The sequence below is a fragment of the Kwoniella newhampshirensis genome, chromosome 14, assembly GCF_039105145.1.
Source record: "Kwoniella newhampshirensis strain CBS 13917 chromosome 14, whole genome shotgun sequence".
In the NCBI taxonomy this organism is placed as follows: Eukaryota; Fungi; Basidiomycota; class Tremellomycetes; order Tremellales; family Cryptococcaceae; genus Kwoniella; species Kwoniella newhampshirensis.
Window position 1 is genome coordinate 547,355 of NC_089967.1, and position 24,889 is coordinate 572,243.

The window sequence follows — 24,889 nt, forward strand, 5'->3', positions numbered from 1 at the left end:
TCTCCCTTTAAACTCCCATTCCGACCTCTTGTATGCTGTGGACCGTTTGTACCAAATAGGTGAATTGGACCGGTGATTGCACATCTCTCAGCCACGTTAGAAAGATCCTTGATTTCGATCATTGGACCTTTCCGTTCCTTCTCCCTGAACAAGTATACGATATGTCGGGGTCCTCGACTTGGACCGTTTGGCACACGTCCAGTTCCCATCTCCTGACGGAACGCCTGCGCCGAATGTGGCGTCGTTCTCCTCTTTTCCTTGAGCACAGAGGAGAGAGATCGCTCGCTATACTGCCAAGATCTGCGCTTCAATCTTATCCCTTTCGCAACGCAGCCACGATGATTGGAGTATCCGAGAAGTCAGGAATTGACAGGCCGGACGGCGATCTCTCATGCCTTATTTTGACTTTGGGTTGTTCGCCTCCAGAACAGATTCTTGCAAAAAGGCGTATGTACACGCATGGCTCTGTTGACGTGAACGCGCGACGCACGCTGTCAAAATGGAACCAGATCGACATGGTGAAAACTTTAATTAGACTTTAGATTCAATTGCTTGATATTTCACAGGGAGGGATGATCATTCACTGCGACTCTTCCCAATATCACGAAGATCTCCCTTCCAGTCTGTCACCCGGGGCCTTGTGACGTAACATATCTATGCGCATCTCGTTATCAACCATGCTCCATCCTCATCAGAGGGATGGTAGTAGCCCATTCCCGTAAATTGTGTCTTCTCGTCTGAGACTTGGAGGAACAGCTTGAGGTGGACCATGGTCAGATCGATAAAAATCGACCTCTGGTACACTGGAAACGCGGTTTACAAAGGTTTTGTTTCCGAGCCCGCCTGCTTGCTTCCAAATTATATACTCGAAGGGGTATGGGACCTGATTACACGTCAATCTCTGACTTGAGCTGACTGCCTGGAAGACCCTCCTTGGCTCTTGACTTCAGACTCGCCCATTTGGACCGTCGTACCTGTTCATCCCCCACCTAGTCAGACTGGAAGATGCCTGGATCGCCAACATATCGTGGGCGACCCGTTCCTTGCTGTACCGCTTGTAATGAACAAACGATATGACATGCCTTTCCTGAAGCAAATCGCTTCATTGTTTTCACTCCCCTAAATCTTAATTCTCTTTTCTACGCTAGGTGCCTCCCGGCCATGCTGACTCCGGATCCAAATATATGGTATGTAACTCACATCTGGTCCTGACTCATGGGATTCCTCTCCCTTGTTTGGATCAAACTTTCTTTCATGTTTCTCGTATTGACATGTGCAAGTTGGGGTACCTCGTGGTCATGCCAATAATCACGAATGCCTGCCTTCCCGTTCACAATAAACGGTTAGGCGAAACAGCCATCCAACAGACAAGTTCTATCGAATGCATTCATGCTGATTACAGTTCCGCTTTGACAGCCTCCTGGGGTTCGGCGGGTTCCTGAGACACACCAACAGACCCATCCTCAGGCCAGCAGACTGACGGACTGGTGACCTTGTACCTGTACTCGCATTTCTCTGGCTCAGAGATTGAAAGTAGCGCGTTGGCGGTACCGCATGTGATGTCAACTGTCACACTTCGCATAGGTCCATTCCAGCATTTACCGCTGCAAGGGAAAGGATCACATATCAGTTGGGACCTCTTCACAGTCTTGAGATATGTCGGCTTTACAGCGGGAACGACTTACCCGTTTTTGTAGAGTTGTTGAGAGTAGTAAGGCAAACTTCCCTCTTCCGCAGCTGTATTCCAATCCGAGAAGGTACTGTCGATTTCCGTATGTCAGCGGTAGTCCAACAACCCGTATTGCAGATCAAGCACACCCAAGATGATTGGAGGCACCGTCTTTGTTACTCCTCTGAGTCGCCTTGCCGAAGAAACACAGCTCATACGTATAGCTTTCCCGCCACTGTCAGTATATCTTGATGCTAACAAGGAGAAACATTGTGCAACTCACTCCCCTGACACTTCATCTATACAAGTGCCATCGAGCTTCTTCCACTCCATCTGCGGTCCATAACCAAGTGTCATTCGCTCCAAGGTCTCTGTAGTGCTGCGTATGTCGTTGTTCAGCTTGTTGAGCTCGTTTGAAAGGTTGCGATGCTTCTCTCGAGCGGCAGCAACGACTGCACATGAAGTGAAGTCAGTTGAGCTTGACGTTGGAACCTGTGCGAGCAACTCACGTGGACCGTCCGTACTGCTGGTCTTGGACGCCAATTTGTTCTTTCCGGCCAGACCAAGACGGACCATCCACTCAATAGCGATGTCGCGAACGCTCTCCCAGGAATCGTAGAGTGAGTCAGGAATATACTCATCAAGCTTCCACACTGCTCGCATGACTCAGTCGGTGGGCCCTGAGATCTTGTGACGCTGAATACACTCACAGAGACTGCTCTCGTCTTCCTCATCGTCGTCCGTCGATTCTTCAATGTCAGACAACAGCAAGCCTTCCAGATCCTTCCTCTCCATCTCATCCAGCTCTTGCTCCGTGATCTCCTCTTCTTTGTCTTCCTCCTCCTGCTTGACCGGCGTCTCGGTCGAAGAAGGCTCCTCGCCCTCTGTAGGCGCTGCAACACCGGTCAATTCCTCGTAACCCACGACAGCAGCTTTGACGGCCATATCTTGGTAGTTGGGATTGTAGCCCTTGGCGAGCTCGGAAAGAATGCTGTGAAGTGTGTCGAGTTCGGATTGGAGTCGAGTGGACTTCGATCGGAGTCGGCTCAAAGCAAGGCGGTGGGACAGCAGAGAAGTGTACAAAGCTTCGGCACAAAAGTGTATCAGTAGACATCAGGTCTTGGATTCGTGGTTTCGTGATGGACATGATACGCACGGGACTGCTTCTTCTTTTCCAGCTCCTGCTTGCTGCGTGCCTCGATCTTCTCTAGTGAAGCTAGAATCATCATTATAAGTTAGCGACTGCGTTGATCAGCAATTTGACACCTGAACTCACCTCTTGCCTTTTCGACGTCCGCTTCCTTCGCCTTCACTTCAGACTTCTTCTTCTCCAAATCATCCTCCAACCGTTTCTTCTCGCCCGTTGCCCATTTGATATACGAGTTCCGTATTTTCGACCCCTTCGCGATACCATAGCATCAGTACGTGATCTCATTGTAGAGACGGATCAACAATGACACTCACCGTCTTCTTTGTCTTTTGCTCTGCTTCTCGAGTCTCTCGATAGGCTTTCCCTATCTCCGCACAGCTATCTGTACATGCTCCAGTCGCCCATTCGTCTGAACCATCACAGCATTCCGGATCTGGTGTCGGCATTTGTTGATCAGCTGCGTTTCATCAGGTGCTTCCCAGATGAGACTCACCGCATAATCCATCGTTGACGCGACTGCTCAACACTTGTCCTGGTATATGACCCTCATTCTTGCAGTAGAAGACACCGTTGGGACAAGCTGACGTTCCAGGTTCATCAGATCCATCGGGACAGTCGCAATAATCGTCGTTGATCGCTGAGTAGGGTATGGTGAGGGTTCCATCGAGACACACGAATGTCTCAGCGGAGTTAGGGGCATATTTGTTGACCACTGTGGAGAGAGAGCGTTATCACCAGGTCCATGGAAGCTGCTGTGGGAAAAGATCGACTTACGCGCTGGGTTCAGACCGCGTATAGTTCCCGGTGTGACTGGTTTGCTTTTTGCTAGTGATAGCTGTGGGCTCAGAACCAGGAGGGACGAAACGAGCGTCGATAGAAGGAGCGTCTTGTCCGGCATCGTATCGGTCTGCCAGACGAGGCGATAACACGTTCCTTTCCTGGCGTCCAACAGCTGCTCCAGTGGGGCAAATCAAAGATGGGTGACACTACGAGCAGGTCTCAACGCAGGATGTCGAGATCCACGTGGAAGATGCCTGCCTCCACACTGTTTTCGAGACAAAGGGTAGGAACATTTAAGAGAATCCCCCAAATCCGATGAAACGGCGGCAAGTACCGGTGTAAGGAGGAAAAACTTGTGCTATGCGTCGGGTATTGAACCAATCAAATCACCCGGTTCTCACATTGACAGTTGTTCATTTCCGACTCGTCCACCATCAGAGCAGGCAACCTTCTTTATTTATAGCTAGCCGGACTCTGTCTCTCTTGCTTCCTGTACTCACACTGCTCTCAGCATCAGCACAGCGATCGTATCAGCCGATATGTCTTTGGCATCAGCTACGCCACTGCCGCGACTCTTCACATCCCGGTCGATCTTCGCCATCTCCAGACCTCGCGTGAGACCCAGAGCTTCAACCTCTTTCTTGCCAATCGCGTCCCGGTCAAGAGGTTATGCGACAGTGGAGGACAGATTCGATCCCAATAGCGTGGAGAGGGCAACGGATGAAGTCGACGTGTGTATCGTTGGCGGAGGTCCGGCAGGTCTGAGCGCCGCGATCAGATTGAAGCAGCTCGAACAGGAGAAGGGTGGCGATGAATTAAGAGTCGTCGTTTTAGAGAAAGGCGGAGAAGTTGGTGAGTCGATGGACCGCTGTCCCAGTCTATTATGTAGGCGCTATGACGCCGTCACTAAGTGAAACGTATCACAGGCGCTCACATCCTCTCTGGAGCTGTGATCGAGACACGCGCGTTGGATGAACTCATACCCGATTGGAAAGAGCTGGGCGCGCCTCTGAATCAACGCGCCACTTCAGACAGCATGCGATTTCTCACATCCTCATCATCCTTCCCCATGCCGCACCCTCCGCAGATGAACAACAAAGGCAATTACATCGTCTCGCTCTCCCGATTTACCGCTTGGCTGGGGGAACAAGCCGAAGCTCTCGGTGTGGAGGTGTATCCAGGATTCGCTGGAGCCAAGGTGCTTTATACGGAAGATGGAAAGGGGGTCAAGGGGGTCGTCACTGGAGATGTTGGATTGGACAAGGACGGTCAACCGAAGGATTCATACGAACCAGGAATGGAATTTCACTCCAAGGTCACTCTCATCGCCGAAGGAGCACATGGCTCATTATCAAAGGAGATTCAGAACAAATTCAATCTTCGAGATGGGAAAGATCCTCAAACTTACGGTCTAGGAATCAAGGAGGTGTGGAAGGTCAGAGACGAGGTGTATGAACCAGGGAAGGTTGTGCATACTCTTGGCTGGCCATTGGACTACAAGACATACGGTGGAAGTTGGTTGTATCACATGGAAGATAATATGGTCAGCTTGGGTCTGGTAATCGGTCTGGATTACGAGAACCCCTATCTATCTCCGTACAAGGAGTTCCAGGTGAGTTGTGCCATCTTCATCTCAATTTCACGACTGGAAAGCTGAATTTTGCCGGAACAGAGGATGAAACATCACCCCTTCTTCGCCAACATCCTCAAAGACGGACAATGTATCGCTTATGGTGCTAGAGCTCTGAACGAGGGTGGTTTCCAATCGATACCGAAGCTGCACTTCCCAGGAGGAGCGCTTATTGGCTGTTCTGCTGGGTTTTTGAACGTCCCCAAGGTGAGTTAGCGAAGACTGTCGGCACGTACTTCGTCTAAATTGATTCAATATCCTGCGCATAGATCAAAGGAACTCACAATGCTATGAAATCTGGTATGCTCGCCGCCGAAACAGCGTACGCCTCCTTGAGATCAAGCTCTGAGGCTGAAACGGAGTCGGAGCAACCGACGGACATGTCCCCTTACGCTGAAGCTGTCGAGGGATCATGGATCTGGAAGGAGCTCAAAGAGGTCAGAAATCTGAGGCCATCTTTCCACAACCCTCTGGGGTTGTGGGGTGGTATGGCGTATTCTGGTGTCGACAGTATGATCCTGAGAGGGAGAGTACCTTGGACTTTCAGAAATAAGGTGGAGGATTATGAGATGACGAAGAAGGCTAGGTGAGTTGGCGCATCACCAGTGCGGCGAAATGCGACACTGACAACAGGCCTTTATCACAGCGAAGTCAGACCTATCGAGTACCCTCAACCAGATGGCAAACTATCTTTCGATATCCTCACCTCTGTCTCATTGACCGGTACCAATCACGCTGAGAACCAGCCGGTACACCTGAGGCTGCCCGAGGTTCAGGGTGCGAAAGAACGTCATACCCGAACGAATGTGCATGGTGAGTCGATGTCGTTCATGTCGTGGCAATCAATGGCTCACAATAGTACGAAGACTACGCCGGATTGCTTGGACGAGTTTGTCCTGCCGCGGTGTACGAGTATGCCGACGCAGAGGGAGCCGAGGCGGATGCAGAGGGAAAGAAGTTTGTGATCAACTCGCAAAATTGTATCCACGTGAGTACATCAGTCTCTATAGTTGCCTGTGGCGCTGATATGGGCGATATGGTCAGTGCAAAACCTGTTCGATCAAGACGCCAACTCAGGACATCAAGTGGACTGGTGAGTGCGATGTCTCTAGCAGCTCAAGTCAAATGCTAACGCTGTGGTCATAGTGCCTGAAGGTGGCGGTGGTCCCAAATACAGTAAGTCGCCTGAACTCACTAACAGTTCATCGTTCGCTAACAGCGAGCTGTTTGTCTTCCAGCTATCACATAATTTTGTCGCATGTTACTTTTTCCTGCATAATGTTTGTTCTCATACAGTTTCTATCACGCACAGCGTAACCCCATGCAAGGTGTGGTCCTTTCCACATACTGAGAATAGGCCGAAGAAGGGCAGTAGAATGACATTTGCACTGCGGGATTGGGCAAACCGACAAGTGTTCAATCAAGGTCTTGCGTCACATGTAAAGTGACTAATCACAAACAAGACTGACCATGAACACGGCTTCCACTGCCTACATGTGAAGATGTCTGAAGAGATCGTCTTCCTATCCCTAAAGACATCACAACGATCTCCCCAGGATCATTGTCCGGTCCGTGAATCACCCCGGCTGATCTCCGCCCTTCCCCGTCCCATCTGCGGTCAGATGTCACTATGCTGCATGTAAAATTACTCAAGCACACGGACAGACAAGGGAGCTGGTAACTTATTTCGTGACTGACCGGAAGGTAGATGTCAAAGGAGTGTGTCGTTTCGTCTACCTTCCTTTGTCAAAAAGGGTGTGGATCGATATGTCTACCGAAAGTTTTCATGGAAACATGTGCTGATTGAGACTCCGGGATAAGGAGAAGGAGTACAGGCAAGGAAGTAAGGGGTGTGAACTGAATGGAGAGGTTTGGGTGTGACAAAGGGATGAGGTTCTCAAAACTTGATCTTCTCCCTCTCCTTTTTACAGTGAAGATCAATTGAGCCGAGCATCCCGTCAAACGCATTGAGGTACTGACTTACAACTATGATATAAACAACTCGCTTATCCTCTTTTGTTGGAAAGCTTGATCTAAGCCGTGTCTGGCTCCGTCGGTATAACATATCGTGCCCATCTCAGAAAGCAGTAACTTATCGGGTTAGAAAGACAAGGTCCCACAAAACAGGCAATTGCTCCATCCTTTGTCCTTTCCCTCCCTCCTTTCATCTCCAAGCCAAGAAATCTTCGTCATAGAAGAAGAAACGAATAAACGACTCTACTGGTCTCTCATTCATCGTCTCGCCCTTTTGACTGACGCGAAAACGAAAAGTAAGAAAAAATATTGTGAAAAGACGCCATCGGTCTCTCTGGAAGAATTCGACACCTCATTTCGCCTTCCATCCTTCTGTGTATAGTCAGCAATCGAGAAGCTCCCGATCGAGAACGACAGCAGACGAATACACTCCGTGGCAAGAGCGTTATAATCGTGAGGTTTTCGATATCATCGAAGTGGCATTCGGGCTTCTTGACAACAAGGGATCTCTGGTAGATCGATATTTGGTGAGTGACGAGGGATGGCTCGGTCTTCTTCTTCTTCTTCTCATTCTTCAACTGTCAAGTAATGGGTGCTCATTATCGCTGTTGGCATGCAGACTAGGTATTGGACATACTGGTCGACTTTGTGATATTATTTGGATTGATCTTTCGACAACGATAACGACAAATACGACAACTCGTTCAGACGTCCTTGGACCATACGGTGGATCAGGGCGCATAATACTGTATACTGCACACCCTCCAGCTCCTGGACGGATCACTCACACCAATTAGCTGACCAAGAATATTGTCGCTCAACTACCGATCTGCACACCCACCATGATGTTCACTTCTGCTCGACCTATGGGTCATTTCTCTTCGCCACAGGTCAAGATGGCAGGTTCGAGTCTGTCAAGTGTGCAGATGGATCTGGAACGGGTGAAGAGGATGCCACTCATTGGCGCTGAGATGTATCTGGATGTCTTGAATAGGTGAGTAGGGGTTGACCAGTTCGAAGGTGTCGCGAAAGTCCTGCTTGGTTGAGCAGACGGGGATTCCGAGGCTAGTGTCAGGTTGGGGTGGAGGAGACAAAGCTGACTTGCATCTTTTCGCCCATTCATTGGTCAATTGAATCTCTGCCTGTCTTGTGGATCAATGCTCCCTCAATATCAATTTCGTTTCTGTGCATTTGACACCGTGGCAGACTGCTCGAACCCCTCGCTGTCATCCACGGGCCTATGGGTTTACGCGTCTGGCTGCGGGAAGTTCAGTATTTCATGGGGACCCTGAAAACTAGGTCGTTTCAAGGTATGCCCTTGTGAGTATCGCATGGCAGTCCAGTGTCTACCTCTCTCACCCAGTAGTACACTGTAACTATGAACATTCACGTTCCTCCCGACCAGAATGCGGGGTTGCACTGACACCTTTTGGTTATTGTCGGACAGAACGCCTAGAGAACGACAAGTAACACTGTGGTATTCTGCACGATGGCGAGAACTTCGAGGCGGGCCTGTGAGTGTACAAAATATCTCTACTATGCCCTTGTGCATGATGCTCATCCTGCGTGGTGACCTCGTCAGAGCGATATGGGTAGACCCGAGGCGCAGATCGTGAGTTCCTTTCCCTCTGATGCTAGGATTGAAAAATTGACGTTTCGCTCAACGCGACAGGTACTCATCTCACTAGCCGAGCTGTCGATGTTCTAAGCTGATTGTAAACCCATCAACCGTGGTTCGAGCTTTCGCTTCTCCTTCTTCGATGACTCCACAGTCATTTCGCGACTCACTTTGTGGCACAAACCTTTCGCAATGCCCTTTTTTGTTGTAACTCAACGTTATACTAGTAGCATTCACGCAAGCCAATCCAATGGTGTTCCCGGCTACAACAAACAGCTCTCTCTTCATACACAGCCATGTCACAACCCGAGATCCATATTCATCGCATAGCATAGCATAGCATAGCATAGCATAGCATAGCACACTTGTTATCTCGTAGCATGTACGCAGTTGTATCTCCTTCTCGAACGGGGCTGTCTTCTCGGAGAAAATGACGAAAAATCCCTTCGCGTGGAATATTCTGCCACACTCACGCTTGCTCGCTCACTCAGTCTTCCTCCACTCGCTCTTGTCTCCCTCGCAACACTTTCAATTCATCTCGAAATATACATACATAACTCACCTGGCCATACCCCCACATCCTAACGAGCTGATCATCTTACCACCAAGATGCATCTCCTCAATCTCACCCTCCAACCTCCCTCAAACATCACGTCCGCCGTGGTCGGGTCTTTCTCGGGCACGAAGGGACAGGAGATATTGGTCGTCAAAGGGGGCACGAAGCTGGAGATTCTCAAGTTGAACACTGGTACTGGACAACGTGAGTCAGGAGGGACATGCCGATGTGCTCAGGTCATAGCAGTGGGGAACTGACATGCGGATATCATCGACAGTGGACACAATATGTTCAACAGAGGTGCGTCCGGAAGGTTTCGCAAGGATATATTTGCGAGGACGCATCACTGATTATACTGTCTGAACAGGCATTCGGCACGGTCAGGAATGTAGCTGGATTCAGATTAGCGGGAATGACAAAAGGTAGATAACTCGACCCTGAGCACCATGTCCACGACAGCTGATAATGCGATGGCCTAGATTACATCCTCGCTTCCTCTGATTCTGGTCGATTGTCGATAATTGAATTCGTCGTAACCCCTACACCACACTTTGAGAGCCTGTATCAAGAGGTCTATGGAAAGTCTGGAAGTCGGTGGGTCCACTGTGCAGGAGAGAGCCTATGCACTGTGCTTACATATCTCGTTATTCCAGACGAGTTGTACCTGGACAATTCTTGGCGGTTGATCCTAAAGGCAGAAGTGCTTTGGTTGGAGCGTGAGTTGGCCCGTCAATCACCTCACTATCCAGTGCTGACTCATGCTTACCCTCCCTGTAGTCTCGAGAAGTGCGTTCTTATACCGTTATCAATGACATGGAAGCTTGTGCTGATGCGGAGAAACCAGGACTAAGCTGGTCTACGTTCTCAACCGGAATCAAGAAGGCAAACTATTCCCTTCTTCCCCTCTAGAAGCGCACAAAAACCATACCCTCGTGACTCATATTGTCGGAGTAGACCAGGTGAGCAGCTCGTCACAGACGCATTGGCAGTATGTCGTGGACTAAAAGGACCTGCAGGGTTACGACAATCCCCTCTACGCTGCACTCGAAATGGATTATTCAGATTCTGACGAGGATCCAACCGGAGAGGCATTTGAGAACGCACAGAAAGTGAGCGTAACCCAGATCACAGCCCACCTTTTGCTGACGACGTTGCAGTACTTGACCTTTTATGAACTTGATCTGGGATTGAATCACGTCGTGCGAAAATGGAGTGAGCCAACAGACAGGAGAGCAAACATGCTGGTACAAGGTGAGTTTAGGCCACAAGGGTGAGACTGCTTGCTAAGCCGATATCTATAGTCCCCGGTGGTCAGAACGCGAACTCGGACAAATTCGATGGACCTTCCGGAGTCTTGGTGTGCTGTGAGGATCATATTATCTGGAAGCACATGGATGTCGAAGCGCATAGGATACCCATCCCCAGACGGCGAAACCCATTAGTACAAAGAGGGGATAGCAGTCGAGGTCTGATCATTGTCGCGGCGGTTATGCACAAAATCAGGGTGGGTGGGGAACCATGTATGCTGTGGTATCATACTAAATCTTGGATTTAACAGGGCGCTTTCTTCTTCCTGCTTCAGTCCGAAGATGGAGACTTATACAAGGTGTGGATTGAGCACGAGGGAGAGGATGTCAAGTCTCTCAAGATCAAATACTTTGACACGGTACCGGTGGCGAACAGTCTGTGTATCTTGAAGAGCGGTTATCTTTTCGTCGCGAGCGAGTTTAGTGATCAGTGAGTGAACTCGGCGATCGCTAACCGCTATGGAAACTGATGTGGCTCGGCAGAAATTTGTACCAATTCCAAAACCTAGCAGATGACGACGGAGAGCAAGAATGGTCGTCTACCGACTACCCGGACAACGGTAACATCGATGGACCTTTGCCCTACGCCTTCTTCTCTCCCCGCCCTCTGCAAAATCTCCTCCTCGTTGATACCCTTTCTTCTCTCGATCCTATCACCGATGCATCGGTTGTCAACCTCCTTGGTCCAGCCTCAGACGCCCCTCAAATATACGCTGCATGTGGACGAGGACCTCGCAGTACATTCAGGACTCTGAAGCATGGTTTGGACGTTTCGGTGTTGGTCAGCTCTCCGTTACCGGGTGTACCCACCAATGTTTGGACCTTGAAATTAACGGAAGAAGGTGAGCGACGGACTTATGCCTCTTATGCATGACCCAAAGCTGACAGCGATGTAGACGAGTTTGACTCATACATTGTACTATCTTTCCCTAATGGTACCCTTGTCCTCTCTATTGGCGCTACCATCGAGGAGGTCAATGACACCGGTTTCCTCTCCTCCGGACCCACTCTCGCCGTCCAACAGCTTGGCGACGCTGGTCTTCTTCAGGTTCATCCTTATGGTCTTCGACATATCCGAGCTGCGGATCGAGTAGATGAATGGCCGGCCCCTCCAGGACAGACCATTGTCGCTGCTACCACCAACAAGCGACAAGTCGTTATTGCGCTTAGTACAGCGGAACTGGTTTACTTTGAGTTGGATCCAGAGGGATCACTGAGCGAATATCAGGATAAGAAGGCTCTACCGGGTAACGCCACTTGTTTGAGTATTGCCGAGGTACCTGAAGGTCGAAGACGGACGCCTTACCTGGTGAGTGTTTTGCAGTCATCAGAACTTCGTTGGCTAATGATCACGCAAGGCTGTCGGATGTGATAATCAAACGGTATCCGTTATCTCCCTGGAGCCCGAGAGTACCCTTGTGACTCAAAGTCTGCAGGTGAGCAGTCGTCCTCACACCTCTGTCGAACCTCCTCCTGACCCCTACTAGGCTTTGACTGCTCCCCCTGTCTCCATTTGTCTTGCTGAGATCTTCGACGTCAACATTGACAAGAACCGGCCGACAATGTTCCTCAATATCGGTTTGATGAACGGTGTCCTACTACGTACCGTTGTTGACCCTGTAGACGGTTCACTGTCCGACACTCGATTACGGTTCTTGGGTGCCAAACCTCCAAAGCTCGTCCGAGCGACCGTGCATGGCCAGCCGTCTGTCTTGGCGTTCTCTAGCAGGACCTGGCTCTTATACACTTATCAGGACATGCTGCAGACTCAGCCCTTGATCTACGACACCCTCGAGTATGCTTGGACATTGACGGCTAGTATGTGTCCAGATGGTTTGATCGGTATCTCTGGCAACACTCTGAGGTAAGCGGCAAACTTGTTTGTCACCCAACACAATGGCTCACGATGCAGTGAAGAATATTCACCATTCCCAAGCTTGGAGAAAAGCTTAAGCAGGATCTCATCCCTCTCTCATACACGCCCCGTAAATTCGTCGGCCATCCATACAACACGGTCTTCTACATGATCGAGTCCGATCACAGGACATATGCACCTGCCGCGGTTCAACGGATAGTGACGGAGAAGGTGGGTATATCCGGCTTTTCATCTTTGCGTATGACTAACGAAACGAGTAGGAGGCAAGTGGAAGCAGACTTGACAAGACGATACTCGAGCTCCCTCCCAACGAATTTGGTCGACCCCGAGCAGGAGCAGGCCACTGGGCTTCACTCATCCGTGTGATTGACCCAGTTGCTGTAAGTTTGGGTTGCGTCCACACTCAGACCGTTCACTGATTTCCGTCACAAATATCAGAACGAGTCTTTAATGACTTTAGAACTTGATGAAGACGAGGCGGCGTTTTCCCTGGCAATCTGCTACTTTGAGCGGGGCGGAGGCGAGCCTTTCCTCGTCGTCGGTACTGGAGTGAAGACCACTCTTCAACCGAAGGGATGTCAAGAGGGCTGGCTGAGAGTTTATGCGATCAAGGAGCAAGGAAAGGTCTTGGAGTTCATGCACAAGGTGAGTGGATGCCTACCATCGAGCAGGAAGGCAAACTCATACAATGACCACAAATAGACCAAGACCGACGAGGTACCGCTGTGTCTCGCTGCGTTCCAGGGGTTCTTACTAGCGGGTGTCGGGAAGGCCTTACGATTGTACGAGATGGGCAAGAAGGCTTTATTGAGAAAGTGTGAGAACAATGTGAGTCAGCTGCTGAAGGACATGACAGAGCTTGAGCTGAGAGCTCGTCATGCAGGGTTTTCCAACGGCGGTCGTCACCATCACTGTGCAAGGAGCGCGAATCATTGTTGGCGATATGCAAGAATCCACTTTCTACTGTGTCTACCGATCCATCCCGTCTCGACAACTACTCATCTTTGCCGATGATTCTCAACCTCGATGGGTTACTTGCGTCACCAACGTTGACTACGAAACCACTGCTTGCGGTGACAAGTTCGGCAACATCTTCCTGAATAGATTGGACGGCAGAATATCAGAAACAGTGGATGACGATCCTACTGGAGCGACAATTTTACACGAGAAGAGTTTCTTGATGGGCGCGGCTCACAAAACAGATCTGATTGCGCATTACAATGTGGGAAGTATCGTCACTTCGTGAGTCTGGCTTGGGGAGGTCTTCCTGGCGGGCGAGGCTGACACAGAGCGATAGAATCACGAAGGTGTCATTGGTGGCAGGTGGAAGAGATGTCCTCGTATACACTACGATCTCAGGAGCGGTCGGTGCTCTCATACCGTTCGTGTCAATGGATGACGTTGAGTTCATGACGACGTTAGAAATGGTAAGTCGTACCAATCTGTATAGTCTGGAGTAGCTCGCTGATGTACCCCACTTCCAGCATATGAGATCGCAAGACGTTTCACTCGTCGGCCGAGATCATCTGGCTTACAGAGGATATTACGTTCCCGTCAAAGATGTTGTGGATGGAGATCTGTGCGAGAGCTTTGGACTGTTACCGTATTCGAAACAACAAGCGATCGCAGCGGATTTAGATAGGAATGTGGGAGAGGTACTGAAGAAGTTGGAACAGATGAGAACGAGCAGCGCGTTCTAAATGTAGAAAAGTGTAATGGTCAGGTATTCTCATGGCAACTCCAAAAATGCATAGTCATACATGCAGTGCAAATTCAACAGTCCGTCACTCAGCCACGGACACGCGCTCTACCTGTGATTGCTGTTATTATAGATGTACAACATCCCTTGCGGCTTTAGAATTGGATATCATATGCGGGGTACACACGATCGAACGCCCATGGCGTTACGCACTTCTATCAGGTAATTGCTTCTCATACAACTTGAGCAATCTAAGGAGAAATGACGAGAATCAGCGTTTGGCAACTGTTCAACATGTCGAAATTGGATCAAAGACTTACAGATCCATTCCTTCCTCCAATGGAGCGGTCACGAATCGATGTACGATGACTGGTAATTTCTCATTCGCCGCATTGATCCTCGGGATCACTTTCGCAGCTTCTCTAGTTCCTTCTCCTAACAATCTCAATCGAGGAACGGGTAAAGGTCTTTGATTCGCTGATCTCTGTCTAAACCCGAGTTTGTTTGACGTGGAATCTGAGCCTGAACCGGAAGGTGTCTCCGAGGTATTCGATTCGTCTCTCTCCATCTCGCTTGATCCACCCCGCTCTTGTCGATGATCATCACGGCCACTGACACCGCCGCCTCCTCTTCGCTTCGCTTTCGTTACCTGCTCTCGGTCCAGTCCCTGGATCAAAGCATTGAACGTCTTGAAAGCTTGTTCGAAGAAATACGGTACGATGGCAATATCGCCATCGCCTTCTCCCCATATCAGATCAAAATCGTACACCAATACTGGCGGCTTAGCTTCCTCGAGCGAATCCATCGTCATGGTCTATCAGCCACGAGCGTCAGCCTCAGAATGCCATTACTGTATCAGGCTCGCGATCAGAGGATTACCCACCAAAAGAGGTAACGACGCAATCTCCCTCCTGCCATGTCTCGAAGCCGACTCGATCATCTCCTTCAGATTCGACTTTCTCGCCGCGTCTCTCGCTGCTCTAGGTCCGTCACTTGTATCCCACCTCGCGTATGTGACCAACAAATTCAGATCTCTCTTTCGCAGATTGCCTTTCGACGATTGCCTCTTCAGGTCTGCCTCCACTTTGCCGATTGTGAAACGATAGAAATCACCGCGATATTCGTCGGTGACCGGCGCGTTGAAAACTCCAATATCAATTCCACCCAGATCGAAGCGCATCGTTTGAGCAGTTTTTACATTGGTCGTCGAAGCTAGCGATTGTCCGGCCTTCCGAGCAGTTTGAAGAATCACAGCTGTCATGGGAGAAGGATCGGTGGACTTCCTCAGCTGATTATACTGATAGATTCTGGATCGTTGCGAGGCCATACGTTCTTGCGATTCGATCGTGTTTGAGACAGAGTAGAACTTATTGAGCAAGGTAGGAATCGCAAGAACTCGGACTATAGACCGGAAAACGCCTGCTTTGACCGCGAAGGAAAGGAACACTTGAGACAATGGGTCGTGCGTGAAAGATCTCCAGTCATCTGCCAGCGTTACAATGGCCGGTTCGAGGCTGCACCTCAGGTTAGCGCCGTGGCACGAAACACCGATACAGCACTCACTGGAAGCGGAACACTTTGAGTTCCTGCAAGGACAGACTGCCAACCAGGTCACCCGCATCAATCGACATGCTGAGCACTGTCGGGTCGCTGTTTGCACTAGCCCTCGACGACTGTCTCGTTGTGCGGAAAATCAGACTTTCACTCCTCATCTCTCCCGATATGTCGCCCCTCGCTGTGATCTGCGTCACTCCGATATCCAGGTTGACTTCTGCCTTTTCTCCGTTGGACAAGGTTCGCAATACGATTGGTGTCATCTCGAGTCGTGCATTGGTCACTCCGATATTGGTGTCAAAGTCAACGGATCGGAAGCGGACCAGTGCAGCAATCGCAAGTTTGGGCAGATGAACTGCTGAGGTATGTGCGGGTGAGGTCGCGGCCTCAACGATGGTGGACTTGGGTGGAAGATCGAGCTTGGGAGCACTTTCAATCCATACAGCCGCGAAAGTCAACCACGCGCTGAACTGTTCGAGCCTGAACTGAGCCGACAGTTGCGTATCGAGGACGATAGACAGTCCTTTATGGCCTGTCTTACTTGCTGGACAGTAGGCAACGGAGAACGCCATGTCCTTCGCCCCGGCTTCAATGCAGCTTCGACCCTCTTCTGCAAATTCATGCCGAAGATAGGCAGTGACTCCAGAGACTGTTCCCGCTACTGTGGCATGATTCTCCCCACCACCTATGAGCGCACTCGCCATGAATCCACCACTCTCCCACTTGAGATCGACATAAGCGTTTGAATCATGACCACACGACAATCGCAGCTTTGACCTGTCGATCCGTAGAGTGACGCGCACACGTATTTTTACGGTGTGCGGGCGATTTGGGTGCGAGACCGGCTCACGGTGTACATCTGATGATGGGTCTAGCTTCGGAGTCGTTGGGACAGCCACTCGGGACCTGGAACGCTTCGCTCGCCTTTCGATTCGATTCAACATTTGTACGAAGAATGGCAGGATCGATGGTCGCATAAGGTTCCGACTTTCATGAACGGCCTATGTATCAGCGGAGCCCCAGATAGGTGACACTCACGAAGTTCAGAAGCAGTAGTCCGTCTGTAGCTTCTTCCAACTGGATTGGAACCCTCTTTGGGCCGACATAGTCCAGCCACACGGATACGGTTGGGAGAACTACCGTGTCATGCCAGCTTCGACCCTTCTTTGCTTCGGCGGTCATTGTCTTCCTCTCGCTATCAGACAGTTCTCTGTGCAGCTCAACGATACCGCTGTTGAATGTGAAAGACATCTTGACTAGGATCCTTTGCGAGCGCGGCTCCAATACGGGAGTAGCTGGACCGTCATACTTTGCGGATACAGACTCTTGCGCATGTTTGACCATCTCAGCACGATATTGCTCTTCGATATTAGATATTCTCTCCTTGCCGCGCTGGAAAAGATCCATGAGTTTGAAGATGGCGTCGGCGACATCGGGCGCAAGAGTGAGCTTGAAGTCCGTCGCTGACCAGTGCGCGGACAACTGCCAGGTGTCGTGAGTCGAGGACATCTGCATCTCGCTCTCAATCGATGGCAGGGTCATAGCATTGCTTGCACCGTAAAAATCACCCGTGAAATGCTCCGGAGAGCTTTGATCGAATCTAAGGCATACGTCAGCAAGTATGCTAGGATCATATAATGCTCAACTCGCTCTTGGATGAATTGCAACGCCATGTTGTGAACCTTGAACCTGGCTGTTTCATTCCGTCGATTCTGGTAGCTGATCACACGAATAGAATACAGCACCGCGGGAACATGAGTCGTTTCCATCTCGCCCAAAGCTGCACCTTCCACCAATGGTATTGCCACTCCTATCCCGGAAACCTCCACCGAGAACAAACGATTGGCGAACCACGATACCTCAGAGTGCTCTACTCTCTCGGCATTTTCGAAACTTTTGAGCATCTTTGTCGTGTTGTGTTTCACTTCGGCGACTTCTGCAGCACGGTGCTCTCGCAGAACTCGGAGGTCTGACGACCAGCTTCTGATAAGATCTGATAACTCACTGAGCGCTTCGACATGCATGACGGTATGCACTCGACTAAGATTGACGAGCAACTGTGAGGTCGAGTGCTCAGTCGCAGGAATCTCTTGTGCCTCTGCATCTAACACCATATAGGCAGTACGTTGTTTTCGCAATGGTTCCGCGTCGGTGGATATTGTCTGACTACCAAGATGTCCAAGGGAGACGCCGAAATGATCGACCTTGGCTCGCCAGTGCAAAGCGTCTGCCTTGTTGTAACGATTTGTAGCTCGTCCTTTGATGACAAGAGCCTCGAAAAGGAGAGTGGTGGCTACGTCGTCTGCTCGTAGTCCGAATCTTACCCCAGCTGCACCGATATGAACATCGAAGAGGACTGATGGCGTATCTCTCGTGGCCGTGGGTACGGTTGGCTGATCCTTTTCGCGATGCTTCGATATCGCCTCGTTGACATCCCCGCGCCAGTCCTCGATCACCTCGCTTATATCTGCATCCAGGCGTTGATGCAAAGAAAGCAGTCGGTCCAGTATGGCTGGTTTCAGTACACCTGTGAAAAATCCGAGGTCGATATTCGCCAATACATGCGTACGGCCTTGAATCGATCTTGTGTTCCCTACAACGGTTACGGAAGGCAGGCGGAGGGCGGAAGAGTCGCCAGCCTTGCTTCTACGGTTAGAAGTGTACACTCCAACAACTTGAGGTGCTGTCCTGACTGCGACCCGACATTCGTCCTTGCCTGCTTGTCGTGATCCGAAAATCTTGCCCATGTCCCACCTTAGCCAAAGTGACTTCGCGGCTCTGACTTGGAAGTGTAGGGATTCAACCGTGACATCCAGCGAACTGACTATGTGCGACGGTGTGTTCGGTTCAATGGGCGGTTTCGATTTCGCAAGGAACGATCTCATCTCTTCAAATCTCGGAGCGTAGAGCCTGAAATTCAGCACTGTAGTCGGTAAATGCTACACTCACGGTAATTGGCTTTTCTTCCATTCCTGTACGAATGCATAGTATGCGCGGAGCTGAGGACGAGAGTCAAGACTGATCTCCTTCAGACCGATGGTCGATTTGAGCTCAATCGCCGGTTTTCGCGTCGAAGCGTATCGGAAGATGAGCAAAGTCAGAGATTCGGCTCTGAGTACAATAACCACCCGATCGGCTGAGTCCGGTTGACTATCAATGCGCTGCAGAAGAGTGAAATTCAAAAGGCCGCAAGTCGCATGAGCGGAGTCTGTAATTGATCTCTGTAACTTTGGTCCTAATTGAGCAGTTTTTCGAACGACATCAGTAAGCTCTATCTGTTGACTGTCGAGATGTAGGCGGAGTCCTCCCCCGATAATGTCTATGTTCATTGAGCCAATTTGCGCGTTGAAGATGATGACCGACGCGGATTCTGCGATAGGAGTGATTGTCGATGACGGCGGGAGAGTTTTGTCATCCTCTTCTCCACGTATGGCCCGTAAGATAGTTTGAGTGAGCGCGAGGATACTGTCCTGTACTTTGGAGTCGATCTCCCTAACGGTCACTATGATTCGCGTTTGTGATACCGGTCGACCTTGTGTCGTCGTTGTTGCTTTCGAGAGGCCAAACGATACTTTGCTCATACCAAAGAAGCTCTGAGCCAAGATATCAGCAGCCGTACTCTGGCCATGATGACTGAGCCGAGCGCGGTCGACGTATATGAAGAGATCGATTGGCGGGTCCCGCTTCTTGTTAGAGGTTGGCAGCACCGCATGAGGACCACAGATCGCTTTGATGAAGTATTGTTCTCGGACCATGTTCTCCGCCTCATGTACCGTGTCTTCTACCTGTAGCAATTTCTCGATAATATATTCCGCCATCTCACCCTCAGAGAGCTGTGGATCGATCGGATCGAGTTGGACAACGTTGAGCCAATCGCGGAATCGAGCGAGAAGCCACCACCCAGTCTGCCTTCGAAGATTGCGCTGATCCTGTACGTGAAGACCATAAGCTCGTTCGTAGGCAAAGGCGGGCAGGTAAGACGCTCGATCGGTTTCAACAGCCGCTTTGAGAATGAGATACAGTATTCTTGCGTCCGATACAGGTCTTACGTTGTCGAACTTGGCGGCGTTCAGAGCATGTCGCCATGGGCCCGCAAACGACAACAGCGTTGCGACGTTCGGAGTGACAGTGTGTGTCTCTGAGTTCCTCGTCTTAATATGTAGTCGTACTCCCTGTGTTTGATGTACTCCCACCTCCAGTCCATGGAAGGCCGCTTGAGATATCGGAAGACCCTCGACTCGTTGCAGAGAGATTCCTGCTACATCTCGAAGTGAAATCCCGGCAGCATCCGATGTCATGATCGATATAACGAGGGATTCTGACGTGACTGCGGCATCAAGAACAGATTGTTTCCCCTTTAGAGTATATCGACACAGACTGCAGTGCGTGCGAACTATCTGAGTGAGCAAGACAATTGACGATGTACTAGCTTTCGCCCGGAGAGAGATGCTCGGCATTCGGACATCGATGATTGTTGGCTCTTCCACCTCCTTTTCGTTTTCAATCGCTTGGACCTGTCCAACAAGCAAAGCGTCAAGTCTTCGTTCGTGCGATTCGGCCTATTTGATGTCAGCTCTGTCATCGAATGAACTTATATGGTGAGCTCACTTGCTGAGCCAAGGCGTTACTTAAGCTCGTCAATACCCCCAACGATTCAGGGTCGACGCTGACACCTGCAGCATGCACCGTCACCTTGATGACAGTACCGTTCTCAATTGTCCGAGGCCTTCCTGGCGTCGGACTAGCTTCAGAATCGACTGTGTCTTTAGGTGGTGTCGTTCGGTGACCGCGAGCCAAACGAAATTGCCCGAGCTTCAAAGCCAGAACGTCGGCCATGTCTGTGTATCTTCGGAAAGGATTACGACTTGACTGGACGGATTCCTCTGTTGTAGCGCTCGAAGCTGAAGTGCTGTCAGACTCGATGCCGATCGACGAAGTTTCTCCAGTCTCCGCGCCCCTGGCAAGTGCACGCGACCGTCTTCGAAGCTTGGCTTGCAACGCTTGGCGATCGGCGTCAGAGTCACTCTCCCCAGCAGATGACGACTGCGCGAAGTCTTCTTCCATAGCATGTACAAACTGCTCTGATTTGACTTTGGAAGATCCATCGTCTGCTGTAACATCAGAAATCACGCCCTGGGATGAACGACGATGAGACATACCGAGCACATCCTCCATTGGCTGGGGAAGATACAAGCCATCTACGTGACGGGTGCCTGTTTGCACTGTCAGTGATTGGATTCGGGGGACATTAACACACCTGACTGCTTTGGACCTCGATACATGTACCATATCCTGCCGGTCGGTTCATCCTGCTCGCGGAGGAACCTTTGCTGTTTTGCTACCTTGTCCTGCCAGCCCGTTGGAGCTTTGTATACATCCATAGTAATCCCGAAGCTGACATTCCCGGCGACATGCCATTTTCGACCAGGAAAGCGATGCAAGAGATCCACATTCAAGGCAGGAAGTAGAACGCCGAACATGGAGCTGTAGGCCCTTGTGGCCAATGTACTGGTGTCGAAGCAGAGTCCTCTCGGCGCTTCGATCGATACAGCATCATTGCCAGCCGTTACCAAAGCAACAGCTTGGTCGATTGCCAACTTGAAAAAGGTCACTGTGTTTGTCAGCTCCTACAAAGATAGGCAAACTCACCATCGGGAGGTGATTTCGGCACGAATATACTAGCGGGAGCATTATCAGGGTCTTCGAAAGTGTACCCGACCGCTTTTCCCACCGCACCAAGGGTCGACAACAATACCGGGTTGAGGAAGGCGGAGATTCTCGGTATTGTGGCTTCCCACAAGCATAGATAGGTGGTAGCGTGAGGCTGGGGTCCGAACAAACGATTTGCCTTGAGCTCAATGCCTTCGATGAATATCGCATCTTCACTCGGAGCCAGTGGGGCAGCGCCCAGCTTGTACGACCGATCCAAGTCATCGGATGCAGCGACGTAAGTCGGGGGAGACTCGAGGGATAATTCTACACGGGGTCAGTCATGATCCACCATGAAGAGCCAATCATCACGCAGCTCACCCATAAAATGCTCCACAGACTTGAGATTCATCTGAAGCTGAGGTATAGGCATGACGATTCCCCTCTTGCAGTCGTAGATCTCGTCCGACATCAATATCAGTGATTCTTCGATGTTCATCGTCACAAAGACGGCAAAGGGGTCGGACTGTAGTGTGTCAACTTTGTCATCGTATGAATCTGTCTGCTCACTCACTCTGCCTGGCCGGTATTTCTCCACGACTGGATCGCCAACTGAGTCTGGATCATGATCAAACTTCTCCAGATACTCCTGCATGGTCCGGAACTGTGTGAACGATCCAAAATAGTTTTCTTTGACGGAAAACATCCTCCTGAGGACCCAACCGAGTGCCTTGAAGATGACGTGTTTGCCCTGTCTGTCAATCCCTGTGCCAGAATCGACCGACTCACCTCCATATGCAGATTCAGCGTCTCTTGATGATCTGGACGAGGAGCAGAATAGTAAAGGTACGATCCGGAAACTGTCAGTTGACCAATTCTCCCCGCTTCGAAACGATCGGCACCAAAAGCTCTATGTGTATCCCATTTGGGCACACAGAGTTCCACCTTCGCATCGGATACGTCGATTGTGAAAGGCACCGTTGAGTTCTCTGGGCGGTATCGCGTTGATGCGACGGCCACAAAAGCATCCATTCGGGGGCCATAGACATCCATGAAAGCTGCCTGTCAGTGGGGACTGTACGTAATCACTTACCATTGGAATCCCTCGACCAGGGAGCATCAACGATATTATAATCGTTGATATACATGTGGAAGGCGTAGTTGATCAGTGAAACTCGAAAGTTGTAGTGCATCGGCACGAAGTGGTGATAGTCTCCAGTGGTGGTTCCGGAGCTCCAGTCCTTGGCAAGATCCGAGATCAATGTGACGTGATCTCGAAGGAGGCTAATGGAAGGAGTGTCCAGAGTTACGTCCATACCCCAATCTCGCTGAGCGTTCCATCGGAGTGGAGTGGGCATCATCATCGAGAGCTGACGTTAGCTCTGTGACCATGCCAGAGAGCTCACCTTGCAGGTTTTCGCCTTGATAAATGTATCAAGATTAACACTGGAGCTGATCCCTAACGAGTCAAGCTGTAGCACAAGCATAGAGTCGTACCCCTGTTTGGTGGCAATTTGCGACTGAGTGTACGATATGGAGGAATTGGACCCAACGACGACGTCTAGCCAGCCGTATCGTCGCTCGGCATCAATTGATATATTGTCATATTGCCAGTCCTGTTCCGTCAGCTCACGGTTTCATTTTCGCAACTCACCTTTGAGGGCTCTCGTGTTGGAATCCGCAAGAATGTCTCATCCTCCAGCAGGAGATGTACGACCATGGTAGTGTGAACCCTAGTATCACCGGGCTTGAGACGTGGTTTGGTCTCAGAGTCGAAGAAGAGTGAAGGCGCAAATGCTCTTTGCAAAGCATCCCTGCACAATCAGCGTACAGTACTTCCGCTTGACCCACCTTTGCCGATCCGCCCAGGGGCCGTATCTAACGTTCCCTTTGTGGATGACTATATCCATGCCATATTCTGGGGCGAGTCCACCATTTCCTATGGGATCCGATGCATCATCGAAGCCATAGGGCGATGTGGAGGGGACAAGCCCTATCCATCAGCATTCACAGTTGAGATCTAGACTCACCTGGAGTGTCCGCATAATAAGTCAACTCGACTTTTGACGCTTCCATAAGACTCGTGACCTTTGCATATTCCCTTTCTTCGCGACGTGACATCTGAGGTCCACCATCCTCCGTTTGACGATAGCGAGCCAACCCCTTCCAAACTCGATCGGTAGGTAGACCTGCGACAGGTGGGGAGGAAAACTTTGGATCATGGAGGAAGGCGAACTGCTTCGCGAGAAAATGAAAGCCTGTAAAGACAGAGATGGCGGACGGAGGTTTGCTGGTCAAATCAGGCTGTTTCTTGAGCAACTCGTCATATGCCTTCTTCCCATGCGCAAGGAGACTCCCAGAGTAGTCGACGTTCGTACGAGTGAGGACTTTGGCATCGTGAAAGGTGATGTTGGTCGTCATCTTGTACAGGTCCAAGGGAGACCTTGAGTCTGTCACCTCTAGGGTCCCCTCTGCCCGTCCGAAATCACTAATGAGTACCATTGGAGTCGCGTCGCTGCCTAGTATGACGGACCCCGTAACGATACGGATGTCCAAAGGGAGAGCTTCTCGGAACCAGTCAACTCCATCGGACGGAACTTTCGTAACGGGCTTGACTTGCGCAGGGAGTTCGCTAACGGCTTCGGGTGGGTATTCTGTTTCATCAGATATTGTACAGAAGGCGATCACATACCATGCTTTCGTTGCCCGATTTCCGATGTTCCTGCCCGGCTGGAGCTTCCTCTTGTAGACGTTTTCCTCAAATTTCGCAATCTCGCTCGTATAGGGTTCTCCGAATCGTCCGATGTCCTTGCCGTTTCCTTGACGTTGTCCTCATCATTCTCGTGCTTGTTCATCCGCTCCACGATTGCATCGTACGCCGGTGTACGATTGTAAATGAATGCCTCGACACCTTCTGCGAAGACGCTAATTCGACAAGGTAATTTGTCTATAACGAATCAGTCTGCCGGTGTTCCAAAAAGGGTTGTTGACCCACTCACTCCTCTTTGTATTGTTCGACTGTGAGTCGGGCTCCTGTCTGATCCTGATCTTCCAGTATCTCCAAGTGATATGTCCATGTAGAGCGCGGACCGATAGATTTGACGAATGGTATTCCACATTTCTGAAACTGATCCTTCCGGCCAATGGTGATATCTGTAGAGATCCTATGATGATATAGGCGTTGCAATATCTCCAAGTGTACAAGCGGATCAGAAACGCGGTGACAGATGCGAGCAGTCTGTTCCAGTAGAATAGGAAGGCTGAAGCAGCGATTACGACTGCCGCGAGCTCGATCAGGAGCAGGAGATTGATCCGGTCCGAGATGGCCATGGTGGAAAGGCTCAGCCCGGTTTGGGTTATGACATGATGTGTAGGTATTTCAAGGCAGAAGTCCAAGTCGATGTGAGCGATGTCGGGGCGCGGTCAA

The 24,889-nt window shown here is 50.5% G+C and overlaps 5 protein-coding genes across 5 annotated transcripts; 3 read left to right on the forward strand and 2 right to left on the reverse strand.

The window, feature by feature from the left end:
• Positions 1–1,396: 1,396 nt before the first annotated feature.
• Positions 1,397–3,717, reverse strand: IAR55_006562 (uncharacterized protein; the record flags this gene model as incomplete). Its single annotated transcript, XM_066949642.1, has 11 exons — positions 1,397–1,604; positions 1,686–1,760; positions 1,819–1,893; positions 1,953–2,121; positions 2,179–2,322; positions 2,380–2,754; positions 2,826–2,885; positions 2,946–3,069; positions 3,134–3,252; positions 3,313–3,531; positions 3,594–3,717. 11 exons carry the CDS (start codon positions 3,715–3,717, stop codon positions 1,397–1,399), a joined length of 1,692 nt encoding a protein of 563 aa, XP_066799936.1.
• Positions 3,718–4,138: 421 nt separating this feature from the next.
• Positions 4,139–6,478, forward strand: IAR55_006563 (uncharacterized protein; the record flags this gene model as incomplete). Its single annotated transcript, XM_066949643.1, has 9 exons — positions 4,139–4,451; positions 4,526–5,211; positions 5,272–5,436; positions 5,499–5,815; positions 5,876–6,035; positions 6,089–6,217; positions 6,274–6,322; positions 6,376–6,405; positions 6,468–6,478. The coding sequence occupies 9 exons, from the start codon at positions 4,139–4,141 to the stop codon at positions 6,476–6,478; spliced, it is 1,860 nt and encodes a 619-aa protein (XP_066799937.1).
• Positions 6,479–8,045: 1,567 nt separating this feature from the next.
• Positions 8,046–8,911, forward strand: IAR55_006564 (uncharacterized protein; the record flags this gene model as incomplete). Its single annotated transcript, XM_066949644.1, has 5 exons — positions 8,046–8,197; positions 8,410–8,523; positions 8,651–8,717; positions 8,786–8,815; positions 8,876–8,911. The coding sequence occupies 5 exons, from the start codon at positions 8,046–8,048 to the stop codon at positions 8,909–8,911; spliced, it is 399 nt and encodes a 132-aa protein (XP_066799938.1).
• Positions 8,912–9,430: 519 nt separating this feature from the next.
• On the forward strand, positions 9,431–14,260 carry IAR55_006565 (pre-mRNA-splicing factor RSE1; the record flags this gene model as incomplete). The annotated part of the gene is made up of 21 exons (XM_066949645.1): positions 9,431–9,581; positions 9,655–9,677; positions 9,745–9,799; positions 9,857–9,971; positions 10,031–10,093; positions 10,222–10,336; positions 10,394–10,486; positions 10,535–10,628; positions 10,679–10,881; positions 10,936–11,114; positions 11,168–11,526; positions 11,581–11,993; positions 12,043–12,120; positions 12,172–12,548; positions 12,602–12,770; positions 12,821–12,940; positions 12,999–13,205; positions 13,263–13,388; positions 13,444–13,802; positions 13,858–13,987; positions 14,045–14,260. 21 exons carry the CDS (start codon positions 9,431–9,433, stop codon positions 14,258–14,260), a joined length of 3,645 nt encoding a protein of 1,214 aa, XP_066799939.1.
• A 204-nt stretch (positions 14,261–14,464) lies between these two features.
• On the reverse strand, positions 14,465–24,792 carry IAR55_006566 (uncharacterized protein; the record flags this gene model as incomplete). The annotated part of the gene is made up of 21 exons (XM_066949646.1): positions 14,465–14,510; positions 14,580–15,073; positions 15,143–15,773; positions 15,823–16,590; positions 16,664–16,800; positions 16,852–17,413; positions 17,464–18,708; positions 18,763–20,372; positions 20,422–20,924; positions 20,973–21,026; positions 21,071–21,349; positions 21,463–21,789; positions 21,844–21,988; positions 22,037–22,192; positions 22,252–22,451; positions 22,556–22,832; positions 23,117–23,261; positions 23,314–23,401; positions 23,493–24,101; positions 24,155–24,409; positions 24,462–24,792. 21 exons carry the CDS (start codon positions 24,790–24,792, stop codon positions 14,465–14,467), a joined length of 8,862 nt encoding a protein of 2,953 aa, XP_066799940.1.
• Between the last annotated feature and the right edge of the window lie 97 nt (positions 24,793–24,889).